The sequence below is a fragment of the Larimichthys crocea genome, chromosome XIII, assembly GCF_000972845.2.
Source record: "Larimichthys crocea isolate SSNF chromosome XIII, L_crocea_2.0, whole genome shotgun sequence".
NCBI classification, from domain to species: Eukaryota; Metazoa; Chordata; class Actinopteri; family Sciaenidae; genus Larimichthys; species Larimichthys crocea.
In genome coordinates this window covers 33,102,050-33,117,962 of record NC_040023.1, presented here as the reverse complement: position 1 = coordinate 33,117,962, position 15,913 = coordinate 33,102,050, and the positions used below count along the sequence as shown (strand labels likewise).

Genomic DNA, 15,913 nt, shown 5'->3' with positions numbered 1-15,913 from the left:
ACCTCTGTGTGTCTGTTCTCTCCAAATCAGCTGTCGGCCAGCGAGGCCAAGGTGCGGGAGCTGGAGGAGTGTCTGTCGAGGGAGCGGGACCTGATGCGGCGGCGGCTGGAGGATAAAGAGCGGGAGATGGCTGATATCCGAGCTCGGATGATGCAGCAGCTGGAAGAGTACCAGGAGCTGCTGGATGTCAAACTGGCCCTGGACATGGAGATTAACGCTTACAGGAAGCTGCTGGAGGGAGAGGAGGAGAGGTGAGGGTCGTGGTTGTTAAACTAGACCAGTCACCATGAGACAGAGCACAGATCAGCTGAAATGACATGCTTTAATCTTAATCTACACGCCTCTGTGTGCTTCTAGCCTGGGGTCTGTTTTTACTGACTTTTTAATTCCAATAAAGGAAGATATTAATGTTACAGCACACAGTGATACATGTTCAGGTGTCCACATATTTTTGGCCATGGTATGTAAGACCTGGTTCTATTTTTTTTCTGCTGCTGGATTACATCCAAAGTAGTGTAAACAATAAAAACAAAACAAAAGAAAAGCACTCGCAGGCAGAGAGATGTACAAGTGTTTTGTTGCAGACCTTTCTAACAGACTGCTGCAGTAACAGCGGAGCAGTTTTTCCCAGATCAGTTCTGGTTCAGGGCTCTTGAAGCATCAACCAGTCACTGTAGCAGGTTGGTTGTGCCAGAGCAGTAATGTAGAGAGGTAAGGTTGAGATATAAAGAGTGTCAGACTGTATCTGTATGTTTCACCGCCTGCCTTGGTCTATATCTATCTATCCTCCTCCATCTCTCCTCAGGCTGCGTCTGTCACCCAGCCCTCCACCCACCAAGGTCACAGTGACACGGACCTCCGCCTCAGGCCACGGCCACAGCAGCCGCCTGCTCCACTCCGCCACCACCGCCTCCAGCAGCCGCAACTCCTCGGGCACGGGCAGCACCAAGAAGCGCCGCCTCAACGACAACGACAGCGAGACCTCCAGCGTGGCCGGGGGCACCGTGACCAAGACTCGCATCAACCAGCAAGCCTCGGCCAGCGGCCGCATCACGGTGGACGAGGTTGACCTGGAGGGCAAGTTCATCCGCCTGAGCAACAAGGCTGACGAGGTAAGTGATCCATCAGTTGGCCTTTTTCCAAAAACTTTATTTCAGGTGATTTTTCAGCAGCGAGACTCGAAAAGGCGGTAATGGTGCACGATATTTTTGACTTTTACAGGCCAGAGTATATTTCTGTTTTTAAGATTTCTGTCCTCCATCTCTGCAGGACCAATCTTTGGGTAACTGGCAGGTGAAGAGACAAGTTGGTAGTGCCACCCCCATCACCTACAAGTTTCCCCACAAATTCACTCTGAAGGCTGGAGGAACTGTCACTGTAAGTTACACTTTCAGCCTTTTAGAAATTTCTCTACATTTTAATCTTCACTTTCCTTTTCTGTATTTCAGCAGCAGCATAAGAATAATTTATTCACTTCATGATCTCTCACAATCTCTGACCTTTTTGACATTTCCAGATCTGGGCTGCCGGTGCCAATGCAACCCACAACCCCCCCACCGACCTGGTGTGGAAGAGCCAGAACTCCTGGGGCACCGGCGACCTCCTGCAGACCTCCCTCATCAGCGCCAACGGAGAGGTCTGACTTCACCTGCGTTTCTCCGAGCTTGTCTCACTTTACTCTCACTTTATTTTAAACATTAATAACTGAATCATTTTGTGACTTTCTCATCAGGAAATGGCCATGAGGAAAGTGACCCGCACCCTGTTCCGCGATGAGGACGATGACGACATGGTAAACTCCTACTTCTGTGTTGGCCGCTCATGAAGTCACCATAAATTATGCTGCAGCATCTCCCAGCAGAGCAGCAGTGTTGCATAACTGTTGTGTGTCGCCCCCTGCAGGGAGCTCACAGCACGAGCGGCGCAGACAATGAGTACAACCTGAGGAGCCGCACGGTGATCTGCGACTCCTGCGGCCAGACGTCGGACCGCGATGGTGTTTGCAGCAGCGGGGGTCTACCTGAAGGCCTCGTGCGGCAGACCTTTTTCATGGGCAGCAACGAGCCCAGACAGGTACCGTACAGTCATTGTGTTATGTCATGAACAACAGCAGGTAAATACCATTTTAAAACATAGTTTATAAAGCATGGACCAACAATAACATAAATGAATGATGACCGCAGAGCAGCTCCACCAGAGTTCAGTCCAACAAGACACCAAATGAAAAGTGAGTTATTAATCGCCAGATTTCTGCCTCACACACATCAAATGTTTAAACAACCCAAAAAAAATGACAAAACAAATCCGTATCTGCACAAAGACACAGAGGGGATGTGAGATGTTTGTCACCATCTGATGCTCGGGAGTAAACATTTTATTCATCCTCGGCGTTGATTTGATTCTAGAAGGACGAGCAAACACTGCCGGAAGACGCCCGGTGGAATTGTAACATGTTATTTTGAAATTACAGACCTCTAATCTTTTATTTTTACACATCTGCAATTTTAAAATACTTTCTCGAGGAAGTTTCCCGGGGGGAAAAAAAACAGCTCGTTTCAAACAAGCAAACATTTAATGTTAGTTATTTATTATTGAACACTCTTCATTCGCTCACACATAGATATGTTTTTGATTTCTGCATGTTCAGCTGACCTGCTGTGCACTGTCGGCTGGAACAACAATTAAGCGTTTTATTTTTCTTGCATAATAAAAGTAATTTGTTTATTTGTTTGTTTGTTTGGTTTCTTATTTTCTTTTTCGTTTCACTTCCTCCTTCAGGGCCGCGTCAAGCCGGAGAACTGCTCCATCATGTAAAAACCAGACAGCGCCTGACCTCCTGTGGCCTACAAAGGAGAATCATTGTCTCCTGTTGGGATGTGTGTCTTTATTTTTTTATATGATCCGTCTTATTTTGTATTCAAATTAATCTGCAGGTTAAATTTGCTTTGAGGTTTGTTTGTTTTTTTGGGCAAAGGGCACAGGAATTCTTTATATTCAGCTTTTTCGAGTTATTTTTGTATATTCAAGTTATGTTATATTGCATGTGTGCCTCGCTAATGCTTGTGTTGTATCCTGCTCTTCTTGCACACACTCTCTCACACACACACACAGCTCCATTGACCAGTGCTTCGATCCGAGCCGGGGGTTTCACATTTAATGGCCAGGCTGTCAACACTCAACACGCACAGCTAGTGAACCCTGTCAGGAGTTAGGTCTCTACAGGAGAATGAATCCTGTTGGGTTTCTTTATCGAGTTCATCGTCCATCGGATAGATCAGATCTTTATTTAAGATGATTACCATGATGTTTACAATTTAAAATCTGTCTTTTTTCGGAGCAGTATTGTGCTATTTTTATATGCAACAGAGAAAATGAATGAGATAGTATTGTTTGAAAAGAAAGCCAAAGTACTGTAAGCTCAGGGTGTCAGCGGGTTTTTTCACCTTTTGTCGTAGATTTTCTACCGTATGTGGATTTAGATCGCACAGTTGGGCAGCTGTGACGCACACAGAGAAAATTATTTGAGATGAATATATTTTTTCTGCCATTCACAGCTCCAAGCTAGAGAAATGTTTTTGAGCGTGTGTCGAAATAAGGAACTCTTGTTTGCTGGATAAGTTGAATCTATCCAGTTAATCGGGTCACGTGTATCTCGGACTGAGATTTAAAACGTGTCGCCTTTTTTATTATGTCTTTTTTTCTCATCCAAAGATGTTTTGTTATGATGATAGAAACAGGTACTATGTCTGTAGTCTTTATTGACAAATTAAGTGCCAGATATAGAGTATATATATTTGTAGGATTTCTCAGCTTATTCAACCAAAGCATCACTGATCTAACAGAGAACTGTTGTTGTTTTGTACAGATTAGAAATACAAGTGTGCCTTTTTAGAGGACGGAAAAAAACCAACAATCACCACTCTTTGCACACGTGCTTCATATCGCAGTCTTGTGACTGTCAGCTGTCCTTTGTGTTGCTCCTAAGAACTGGTCATAAGGGCTTTTTTCTCCTTTCCTCTCAGCTTTACTGCCTTTTTGCAAATCCCCAGACATGATTTTGAAATCTGAGTAGATTTGTGGGGTTTTTGTTTATTTTTTTTGGCTTCATGCACTGCTTTTTATTGAGGATATGCACAGCAGGTAGATTTTGTACTGTAGTCCGGCAGCTTTAGTCATTTATATTCCAGTGAAACGCATATCAAAGCATTTATGGAAGATACTTGATAGCTTGATTGTTTTGTTTCTATTATACTTAATAGATGGTTTTGTCGCCACATTAGTTTTTTTTTGTAGTTTTTGCCTGAAGCAGACGTCTGATTTGTGACACTACAATCCCCAAAGTGCCTTTAAAGTACACAACAATCGAAATGGCTAGCTCCAAAAATGTTTAGTATTTGGCACAGATTTATCTCATATGCACATTAGATGTATGACACAATAACTGTATAACTAAATATATGCAACCATGAACTGCATCATCCCTCTCAGAACAGATCAGGGTCTGACTGAATGTAAACCAGAAATAAACTTCATGTTACAAAATCACATCCAAACCGCAGACGTGTTCTTAAAAGGTCTTTGTGAAATCCCGAACTCTCCTTGTTAAAGTCTCGATTGGAGGCCTCGTGAATCGTTTGAAGGACTTACCACAAAGGTTACACAAAAGGGATTTCTTGTTCTGAGACTTTAATGCCAAAGTTGTAACTTGCTTGAAGTTGGATTTGTGTTATTTCAGCCATTACTGTAAGTTTATGGAGAAGCCATGACGTTTTTTGATTTTTTTTGTTCATTTTTTCTTTTCTAAAATAATTAATAAAATTTTTCAGTGAGCGCCTGCGTGTTACATTTGTCATTCAAAAACCACAGATGAAAAGTGCAGCCCTTTTTATTTACATTATATACACATGTTTCCATGGTTACATTCAAAAAATATATGGCTATACATAAAACATTTTTAAAAAAGCTGAAGCTCTACCCAAAACTATAGCATTTAAAGCACACTGTACATTCTTTCTGGTACACAGGGTTTCTATTATATGATTGACTGGTTCCGAATCTTAAAATGATTCAGAGGCAACACAAGACTTTGGTTATTGATAAACTTAAAAGTAGTTTTTTTTTTACTGTTTAAAACTCCTTGAAGCAAACTCACTGATAATTTACATAGTTTTAAATACAATTATGGAAAAATGACTAATTAAACACAATATTTAGTCATACGAGTAGTTTTGGTTTTATATTGTCCGGGTTTCTCCCTCCACTCCTAATAAAAAAGGAGGTGAATAGAGTTTTTGTGCTTCTCAACATTGAAAATAAAAATACAAAAACAACCAGAACACACTGTCAGATAGTTTTCATCAGGACTATCTTTGGATAGAAGTGGTTTCAGTTCACGGTGACATTTTATTGGCAGCGTAAATCTCAAGAGTGAATATCAGCCAGACTGTACAACATAAAAAAACCTCTTGAAAGAGTCATACTGCATATGTAAAATAAGTTTTAGTGCCTCCGGTGTGAAGCTGCCTCAAGTGATGTCACTTGAGGCAGCGTCAGTCGTGGGGTCGAAGACCACAAGTGTGAAAATGACAAAAATCTGGAGGTGTGTGACTTCACCACACCTCCCGTCGCCCGTTTCTCACCTCTGCTTGAGGCTAGCAGCTTGAACCGTTCCTAGAAATAACACACAAGCGAAGCTCTGATAGAACTATTGGCAGTGTAGTTGCATTGTGGGTAACGTAGGAGAAGAATACGTGGACGAGTTCAATGCTACCAGCTGGAGCTAAATGTATTTTTGGGTAAACCAGCCCGTTTAATGCAAAGACAAAAGTTACTGTAGGACACTGCATTGACATTCATGACGCTGCTTTGATTTGGCTTGTAATTTTCTGTGCGATGACGGCTTATTTCTTCCAACATAAACACTGTGTGTGCTAACACTGAGCTCTCATTTGATCTCTTATTGAACACGATCGTCTTAAAATAGGGCTGTTCTGCATTACTGTGAAGCTAAAAATACATTTATTTCCATATTTACAAAGTTTTCATCTGACAGCAGCAACGAGTGAGCCACGTTTGTTTAAACCAGCAAGAGACACGTGAACCATTGTGTCTCTAAATGCCACATTTGGGGAGAGATAATGATATGAATTATCTAAAAAAAAAAATGCTGTTCATCACAGCCTTCAGGTGGTAAACAAATCTTTGGTGCCTGAAACCTGCATATCAGCAGCAAAGAAACAACATCTTTTGTGTGATTTGTCTCACGCGGGCACTATTCAGTCCCATGACCTTTGTCTCTTTGCTTTTTTTGATGTCCAGCTGTGAAGAGTTCATCCAAAGCTGCAGGGATTTTGAAAATGTAACATAAAAAGCAAAGTAACTTCAAACAACATCTACATTTCTGATGATGAGGACAAAAGAAAATTTGAATTCTGATAAAAGTGCCCTTTTAAAAAAAAAAAAAAAACAGCTGATCAGTAGCAAGCAAAGCATGTTTACTCGAGTTCAAACAGATAAACATCCCCAAGTTGCTGCTTTTAACTCTAAAAAGTCTTCTGGCGTATTTTTTCCCCATGGGAGGTGAATGCAGCTGAAGCCCCGCTGGCGTCGCCACAGTCCAGCCTTCCTCACCACAGCCTGCTGGCTCCCCAGTCTGGATGGCAAGTCTGTCACGGTGAAGCAAGTACCGCTTTAGTCCACAAAGGGGCAGTGTTTAGTTAAAAGGGGGGGCATCCACTGTAAACAATGGTTCCTTGGTGGGACAGACTACCCCGTGGCTGCCCTGTGGATGGTCTACAGCTCTGATTGTCAGAGAAGAGCGTAAAGTTTTGCTCTTTCCTGAGGCCTGAAATCATCCTCAAAGTGAGGAGGGGGGAAGCTTGCTGCTGTGACTGTCACTGAGGTGTTCTCCTTGGGGAAGGGGGGCGGCGGACAGGAGGCAGGTCGTAGTGTCCCGGGATGTGGCTGTTCACGGGGAGGTCGTAGTGGCTCTGGGGGTCCTCGTGTGGAGCGTGACCGAGGGAACTCTGACGCTCTGGATGGGGGGGGGGAAGATGAAGAAGACACTGATGAATTCACACTATGTCCTGATGTTTGAGTCAAACTTTTCCTGTCTGGTTGGCACAGAGCACGTACTGAAAAATCTTTTTTTTCACTCTACTCAACTGGCTGGTTTTGAGATTTACTTGTGACTTTAAAAAGGCTTTCGTGCAGACAGATCTGATTGTAGAAGTAGTATAAAAGGGTGGCAGCAGATCAGTTTATAGGGAACTGGAGGGTGGCCAGTCCAAGTCCAGCTTGGACCACAGTATGGAGCGTGGACTGATAGCTTAAGAGGTTACAGGACACTGCCAAGACACCCTTGAGCAAGACACCGAAACTTCCCTTAGGTTGCTGCACCATCTTTCCACGTTGCATGTCTATAAGTGTGTGTGTGTGGTTGTATTTCAGACCTATATTCATATATTCAACTTTTATGAATTCTTAAATTCTTTTCATAAAAAACCTGAAACGAAGCATTTCCCCATTTCCCCCAAATATTCTATATATATATACACACACACACACACACACACAGAGTGATCTTTATTCTCTTTGAAGCAAATATCATCCTTCTCACCCAAACCATTTTTATTAAACTAGAGTATCACAGACAAATGATACAAAACACTGATAAAATATCAATCTTTGCATCACATACATCACTTTTATAGACCTGGAAGAGAGAGAGAGAGAGATGGGACATGAATCCTTTCCAAAGTAAAGCAATAAGAGCAGGAACTACTGGCACTTGACTTTAACCCCTTGAACATTTAACAAATGTTAACACTTTAAAATGTAGCAGTTATCAGTTATAAGTGTTCGTTAATGTAGTTAGGAGCTCCTCATGTAGGCGAGTGTACAAATGCTACACACTAATAAACACTGTGCATGGATCTACATTATAGCGTGTTATATTATTATTTCTATAGTGTTAAATGCTGTGTGGCCAGATATAAGATTCATAAATCAGGTTATATTATATTTGTTTTATTTTTTCCCCTTTAAAAACAGACTCTGGCTCACTTATGATGCCTTCATAACTTCATAATCACTGATTTTAAGTTCATTAATGCTTCAACCGTTTGTCCAGCAGAGCTTAATTTTTTCCTATCATTAACAACAGTCTTCCAGTGGAGCATGTGTGAAAATAATAATAAACTGCTGATTGGTGGTGAGCACTATTTTCTCTCAGACATTGTTCCACACTGTCAGGATCCAAACTGATGATATTTTCCTTCACCGGAGGAAAAAATGCTCATATAATTTATTAATCCGACCTAATGTTGATGTATTACCCGGGCTAAAATGCGGGACAATTAAAAGAACATCCTTTACTCCTGCTCGTCCTCTTCCCTTTTCTTGACTTCCATGTAATCATCTTGAGGAAGTCCATCCTTCCCCATCTCTCAGAGCACAAATCCTGTTCTAATTTTTGACTGATCTAAAAAAAAAAAAAGTTTTCTCAGACGGGTCAACAAGTGTGCAGTCTGACTTTAATTAAAGGTAGACAGATGATGCATTTTAATGGAATGGCACTATTTGGCCTGACAGGGTTCAGAGCTGACTTTTTTTGATATACAATTAATCATTAAAATCATTTTTCAAGCCAAACATTCCATTAAATTGTGAAGTTTGGCTGCTTTTCTTTATGGCTCATTGTAAATAATATTATAAAGACTACAGTCTAGACCTGCTCTGTATGGAAAGTGTCATGAGATAACATTTGTTATGATATGGCGCTATATAAATAAAATGTTATTGAGTTGAACTGAATCGTACGTGATAGTAAATTGATAATATTTGGGTTTTTTTTGGACTGTTGGTCGAAGAAAAACAAGAAATATAATGACAGCACTCTTAGATTTAGGGAATTGTGCTGGACATTTTTAGCTCTTGTACACCGAATGATTAATCTAAAAAAATAACGAGAGAAGAAGAACAAATAATAAAATAACCAAAAATAATAATAATAATAAAGGGTGCGACCATTCAAGTTGCAATTTTTAACCTGAGCATGTCATTACTGAAATTCATTACTGAAGAAACATTCTTGTTTCTTCCAACATTTGATCAGAGAAATATGTAACGTGACTCTTCCAAATGGCCTGATTGTTTCCTTGTAATACTGATGTTGAGAAACACATCTCACTCTCTGATATGCTGCAGCCTACGTCCCCGCATTATCGCCTCGTTGAAAGTATCATTACAAAGGCAGGTCTAAAAAAAGTGTCGCTCACCTCGGCGTAAGGTGGCCGTGTTGAACGGTGGCGGGCTGATCTCAGTGTACGCTCGCTCTCTGGGCACGGCGGACTTCATCTCCATGTAGCTGCTCTCCGGGGGGCAGAAGGGCAGGCCGGGCAGGTCTTTGATGGTGGCGTAAGGATTCTCGCTGTTCAGAGAGCTGCTGCTCACCGCCACCGTGTCCTTCAGCTCTGTCAACACACAGGAAGCAACGAGACAGAAGAAATTGAGTACATGTGAAGAGTCAGAACCTTTGTTTTCATTCCAAATCTCTACTTCTATGATGCTAATAATGTAATCTTTGGTATTCCTGCTCCTATACAGCAGGTCATAGGAAGGAGCAAAAAGATAAACCACCTTTGTTGTAATATTTTCCGAGGCTGGCACTGTAGCTGTAGCTCCGGTCGATTCCAAAAGCTCCTGTAAACAATAAAAGACAAATCTGGCATCTTCATTTTCATTTATGGCGAACTAATCAAAAGCAGATAAGCTGCTTTGGAAACCTGCAAAATCAATAGCAGGTGAGTAAAAGCTGGCAATGCAACTATAACTTTTTATGAAGTCCTTATTGTTTTTGTTTTTTTAGAGTCTCAGATCAAATGTGCATTATTGACTGAAAAGACTTTCTGTCCAAAGGAAATGTGACGGTCGATAAACTTTGGTGTAGTCTGCATAAAAAAGATTTCTCAACATTCACTGAACTGAACTTTGCTTCTATTCAATATCTCCAAGAATGATTATTTTATTGTTAAAACATGGGAGACAAATTGTTTTCCCCTGCTTTCACTATTATTAGACACTTGGAAAAAAGGAATTACTTTTAGGTGTGTTAGCAGAAGGTTATATTATGAGTAAGCTGCAGGTTTAACAGATTATCTTTTATGTAGCTGTGGTCAGGAGGTCAGGAAACCAAACTCCCTTTATAAGCCTGTAAATGTTAATCCACTCATTTCATTTTTCTCTTCTGCTCCAGGTTTCTCTGCATGAGTGTCTCCTCTAAATGGATGAAATGTGAAGTATCTGATCCTGAATTGTGAGTCCCACAGTGAAGACGGACCTGAGTCTTTGCGTGGCTCGTGGTGTTTCCAGTCTGCAGGTAGAGTGGCATTACTCTCAACCCCAAACAAGCCCCGTCTCTCCCTCTCCATGTTTTTCACGCTGCAGAACAGCTGGTTGTTGGTGTTCTGTAGGACAGACAGAAAGACGATAATCCGAAATCATGCATGCAAAGAAAATGTACGAAAGACGATAATCCGAAATCATGCATGCAAAGAAAATGTACCCTTTGACGTGAAGTGAGCTCAACATTTTATCATTTTATGGCCCTGAAAAAACAGCTGCTGTTGATTGGATAAATCACATATTTGTCATAATGCTGCACCACAGTTGCTATGAAGCCTGAAAACTGCCTAAAGTATGAGCTCACCGAGTTGATTGTAACAGAGTTGACATTCACCTTGATGGTGCGGTCATGGTTGTTGGGGAGGTGTGGCAGCGGAGGCCTGTTCTGGCTCAGTGTGTGGTAGCTGGGGTTGGAGTAGTAGTGGTGGTAACTGTGAGGAACATCTGTAGGCCAAAACAAACATATGGAATCACGTCTGCTGCGGGTAAATTACCTCAAGGTCAATAAAAATGCATCTCTGTGGAACACTAATTGCAGAAAAACAACAAAAAAACAACACATTATTACACAAGAGCAATTATTAAAACATCAAAATAAAAGTATAATTTCTTTTGAAAATGTTAAACCTCTCCCAAAGAAAACTAATTATTACCTATTACTCACTATGATTGAATTTATTATCATATACAAATCATTATAAATACACGCCACACAGACAAGCATGGTCCCAATTCAAACTACTTTTCTCTAGTCTCTCTTAAGTTTTTAAGGTTACCGCATATGTCAGGTTGAATTTAACGGAAAGTTACCTCATAAAGCATACTGTATATTTAAATTTGATAATGTTACAAACACGTAGTTTTATATAATTAAAAGGAAAATTGGATGTTCACTGCTGGAGCAGTGTGCTGCTGCCTGTGTTTGATTGGTAGCAGCTTGCAGGCTGAGCACCAGCAGGGGAACCAGAGACAAAGTAAACAAACTTACGAGTAGTGCTTTTTAGTTTTTGGAATAATGAGTTGGAGCTGAGCAACTAATTAGGTATCGAGCCAGAAAACTGACCATAGCAGTGCTCTGGCGAATGTTTATTTGGTGGCTAGGTGCAGGTCGAGATGTGCGTTCATATTGGTGAGTTAAGAGAAGGAGGAGAGTTTAGTGTAATCATCTGCATATGATAGAACGGTGATTAGTGCTTAATGCAATAAGTTAGTTGTATGAAAATAAGTTATCCATCTACGTAAACAGAAAACTGACTACCAATCTGACAAGACCAAAAAAATTAAAAATTAATTCTCCCTTTTGTTTTTGGGATACATTATTCTGCAGCAGATAAAACATTTAATTTACTTTAATGTGTTAAAAACATACATGTGTGGCTTTTCCCCCCCAACATAATAACTCCTCACACTGTATGACCTGATAGAAATACTGTATACTCTGTTCTGTACCTGGAACAGCGTATTCAGAGTTGACCGTGCGGCTGGTGGAGAAGGAGACGGTTGGCGTGTTGTTCTGTTTGTCCTTCTGCCTGCGGCGGTAGAGCAGCAGCAGAGCCAGCAGCAACACCACCAGGATGACAAGCACGACGATGCCACCGATGGCTCCCCATGACTCCCTCTCACCAGGAGGAAGAGGAACCATAACACTCCCTGACTGCTCAGACGAGTCTGTTAAACAGGAGGTGGAAAGGAAAATTAAGCACAGAGACTAAGACGGCTTTCATTAAGTTTCCACCTCTGAGATGGAACAAGGAAACCACGAAACCTGCAAATGGAATATGAAGGCAGTGACATGAAGTTTCTATCCACTGTTTTTCAAGATAAAGATAATCATAGGCAGTCAGTGAAAGTCTGTATACTTAGCTTCTATATTAAAAGGGCAAATCTGTGTGTATCTATACCTTGTTTACAGTCATCTCCTCCACTTTCACACAGACAGTCTCCGGTAAATCGGTCACAGATAAGGTTGGTTGGACAGGAGCAGGTCTGAGTACAGAACGGGCCAAAGCGTCCTGGAGTACAGGCTGGAAAAACACAAGGTTCATGTCATTAGACAAATGTAACACACATTTAACTATGGTGCAAAGACAATAATGGTCCACTTGTGCGGTCATATTTGTCCAAATTTGGGATAAATATTACACAAGAGTGCAATGTTCAGTAAAATTACAACTTCTCTTTTGGTAGTTTATTTATTTATTTTATCGGTTCTAGAGAATATTTAGGCTGTAGAGCTGATCAATGGAAAAGTTGATCAAAAGAACATTAATCTGATTAATGGTTTCAGGAATTTTTCAAGTAAAAATACCCAAAACTCTCTGATTTGTCCTTCTCTGATGTGAGGATTTGTCGCTCGTCACCACTTTGCACTGTGGGGGATTATAACCGGATTTTTTCTGTCATTTTAGAGATCAGCAGATTGATTGAAGGAAATCAATGTTACTTGCAGCCCTGCTAGACTTAACATAAGACAACTGTTAACATCTTGGAGTCAACACTAAAAGAACGTCTTGGATGTTATGTTGTGGTTGATGCAGCCATCAGTTGTATTCCTCTCTCAGCAGCTCATATTTCATGTTAAGCCACTTACATTTTTTCCTCTAGAAAAAGATGCAGTTACACTCACGTATGGAGCAGTCGGTAGCAGTCCAGCCAGGCAAACATTCACAGTGGCCGTCCCGGTGGTTGCATGTGGAGTTGTTGGCACAGGTAACACACACCTCAGAACACAGTTTGCCATAGTAGCCAGCTGGACACACTGTAGAACACACAATGTCATGTATGAAACCACTGCACCAGATTGTATCGAACATAGAAGATGTCTATGTCTTTGCACATGGGCGTATAACGCCAACCTTGATCACAGTTGACTCCAGTGTATCCAGGTAGGCAATCACACTCTCCTGTCACATGGTGGCAGCGGTACGACTGGCCGCAGGACGGGCATGACATGCTGCACTGCTCTCCGTACATACCAGCTCTGCACTCTGGGAGACAAAGAGATAAAGAGTGAGCCGAGCCAGATGCTACACACTAACTCCAGTACGCTTCTGGTTTTGATGTCAGCGGACTCACTGTTCTGACACGTCACTCCCCAGTAGCCTGGGCGACACACACATGCTCCAGTCTCCCTCAAGCATGTGTCACTGTTGGGGCAATGCTTGAAACAGGTCTGATTACAGTGGCGCCCCCACAAGCCCTCTGAACATGGCTCGCTACAACGAGGACCTAGAGGACAAAAATGGAGAGTGAATCATCATAGACTGTGTCTGTGGAGTGGATGAATAAGGAGTGCAGGCACACTCCCAGTATTCATATCTATTACTCAAGAAAAATTGGCAATACTACAACGCTGATACACTCCATCCAAGTAAAAGTCCTGCATTCATAAATTTACTGCAGTAACAAACATAACCAGTAAAATCAAACATAAAAGAAGTCAATGTGAAGAGCATGTTTTTTTCACAAGTCCATAAACTTCACATTGTCTATACTTTAAACTGCCTGATTTGTTAGTTTGATTTACTTCCAGTCATAAAGACACTTTTAGAGTTATATAAAAAATCTAATTACACTTGAAACTGGGTTCAGATAAATAATCTTTAGTCGTGGTTGCTTTTGTTTTACTTATAATCAGAGGGCGGCTGCTAGCAAAGACCATTTTAAAGTCAATGAACCATCAACATGTGAGATTTGAGAGCTGGCTAACAGAAAAACATAACTGTTTGTGACAAAAATAAAACTCAAAGGCAAATGATAAGCAAACAGAGACAATCTGAAAATGATAGTGACATCTGTAGTTACTCTGAAAGTGCAATTTGAGGTACTTGTACTTCACTTTATCTTGTTTGTGCCTCTGCTCCACTATGTTTGAGAGGGATAAATATTTATACAAGTTTAACATCAGCATTTAGTTAAAAATGACTTTGCAGGTTTGATTTTAATAAACAAAACATGTGATCATTTAATAAAACATGATATAAATAGTAGTCAGCTTATGTCCTCCTCTGTAAGTCGCTTTGGATAAAAGCGTCTGCTAAATGCAATGTAATGTAATGTAATGTAATGTAGTCCAAAAGTATCTAGCAGTTACATAAAACTGGCTACATATTGAGTTTTGGCTGATATTGCTTTTACATAAGATTGTGGATGCAGGACTTTTCTTTGTTATGGAGTATGTTGATAGTTCATTTTAGCTACTTTTACTCGAGTAAAGGCTTTTAGCACTTCCTCCAGCACTAAATGTGATAATAATGTTAACATGAAAAAGCCTAAAGATAAACACCTTGACCTCTGTGATGGATTGCCTTTTAAAGCGAGAACTAATGGCTGCAGTGAAAGCAGAGAATCAAACCTGAAAGCCTTTGGCACAGTATGAAAATGGTTGTCAGTCATGTAAAGTATATGTGATTGGGCAAGAATAGCAAAGTCAGTAGCACAATCAGAGGGACAGAGTGCTTTAAAACCTGTGGCTCTCTTAGTCGTGCTGGACCAGATTTATCTGTGGAACAGAAGCCAAGCTGGCAGAGACACCCGGAGGACGTCATCACTTACCCCACCAACCTGGCAGACAGTGGCACTCCCCAGTGGTAGCTTGGCAGCCGTCGGCATGAACACAATCACACCTCTTCAGACAGCCTGGCCCAAACGTGCCCATCTGCACATGTGAACAAATGCCAACGGGCAAAGAATTGTCAGGGGAATCTCTGCAACATTCGGCCAGCTCAGTCAGAGTCAGACAAAATACTACACTGGCAATGTGTTGTTGTATAGACAGCCTGGTGGGTTGGCGTGGCAGAGACAGGAGAGGCACATGTCCAAAACACAGATTAAAGCATACAGAGGGTGAGGTAAGGGATGAAAAGCTGGACAACATTTCTACAGACTGTCCAATCACAACTGACACGTCCTGTAAAATTATCACCCTTCTGATTTATGCATTAGTCTTATATAACAGTTCATTCTTCTGCTCGGCTTGACATAGAATAAACAGAGAGTAAATTCTTTTAATCTTCTGTTGTTAGTATCATTTTACACCTTGATGTGTTTTCATACGATGTTGTGGCTCGAGTCCAGAACATTTTCTGCTCTGGGAGACAAACAGAGAAGGTGTGCGGGGGGGATTAACACGTTAAATCTGATCTCTTCATTAAACCCTAGCATGTTCATTTCTACTTTGCACCTCCCTTTAGGTTATTATTTCTACTTTTATTCTATTTTTGTATGCATGTATATGTTATTTTACAACTTTTGTATCTTATATTAATATTTTCCTACATATATCGAGGGATTAATAAACTTATATCGTATCCTACCTTCCTTTTTATTTGCATTTCCCCATTTCGACTGGCAGAAGTGGTCTAAAACTTACTTAACTTTACTCTGGCAATCAGTATTCCAATAGTGTAATATATCTTATATATATAAGATTTATCTATTTTACTATATTTTGTATTTTATTTTTTTGTATATTGTGTATAATACACATATTTATTTTTATATTATTTCT

The 15,913-nt window shown here is 40.8% G+C and overlaps 2 protein-coding genes across 9 annotated transcripts in view; one reads left to right on the top strand and one right to left on the bottom strand.

Annotated features, from left to right (window-relative positions):
* lmna (lamin A) overlaps nucleotides 1–3,922 on the top strand; it is a 31,263-nt gene extending 27,341 nt beyond the window's left edge. For all 7 annotated transcript variants that reach the window (XM_027286272.1, XM_027286271.1, XM_027286270.1 and 4 more), the window contains 7 exons: nucleotides 31–251; nucleotides 806–1,112; nucleotides 1,270–1,377; nucleotides 1,517–1,636; nucleotides 1,733–1,792; nucleotides 1,903–2,073; nucleotides 2,779–3,922. In XM_027286272.1, the coding sequence (XP_027142073.1) occupies nucleotides 31–251; nucleotides 806–1,112; nucleotides 1,270–1,377; nucleotides 1,517–1,636; nucleotides 1,733–1,792; nucleotides 1,903–2,073; nucleotides 2,779–2,814 (1,023 nt within the window). In that variant the 3' untranslated portion in view covers nucleotides 2,815–3,922. The remainder of the gene's footprint in view (nucleotides 1–30; nucleotides 252–805; nucleotides 1,113–1,269; nucleotides 1,378–1,516; nucleotides 1,637–1,732; nucleotides 1,793–1,902; nucleotides 2,074–2,778) is intronic.
* Nucleotides 3,923–4,092: 170 nt separating this feature from the next.
* Nucleotides 4,093–15,913, bottom strand: part of pear1 (platelet endothelial aggregation receptor 1) — a 52,189-nt gene continuing 40,368 nt past the window's right edge. Inside the window, exons 13-23 of one of the 2 annotated variants that reach the window (XM_010747334.3) lie at nucleotides 14,959–15,061; nucleotides 13,480–13,632; nucleotides 13,260–13,391; nucleotides 13,031–13,162; nucleotides 12,306–12,428; nucleotides 11,854–12,072; nucleotides 10,709–10,848; nucleotides 10,340–10,466; nucleotides 9,640–9,702; nucleotides 9,279–9,473; nucleotides 4,093–7,033 (exon numbers count right to left, since the gene is read on the bottom strand). In XM_010747334.3, coding sequence (XP_010745636.1) covers nucleotides 6,894–7,033; nucleotides 9,279–9,473; nucleotides 9,640–9,702; nucleotides 10,340–10,466; nucleotides 10,709–10,848; nucleotides 11,854–12,072; nucleotides 12,306–12,428; nucleotides 13,031–13,162; nucleotides 13,260–13,391; nucleotides 13,480–13,632; nucleotides 14,959–15,061 — 1,527 coding nt within the window. In that variant the 3' untranslated portion in view covers nucleotides 4,093–6,893. The remainder of the gene's footprint in view (nucleotides 7,034–9,278; nucleotides 9,474–9,639; nucleotides 9,703–10,339; nucleotides 10,467–10,708; nucleotides 10,849–11,853; nucleotides 12,073–12,305; nucleotides 12,429–13,030; nucleotides 13,163–13,259; nucleotides 13,392–13,479; nucleotides 13,633–14,958; nucleotides 15,062–15,913) is intronic. The other variant, XM_019275207.2, reaches the window with a different exon arrangement.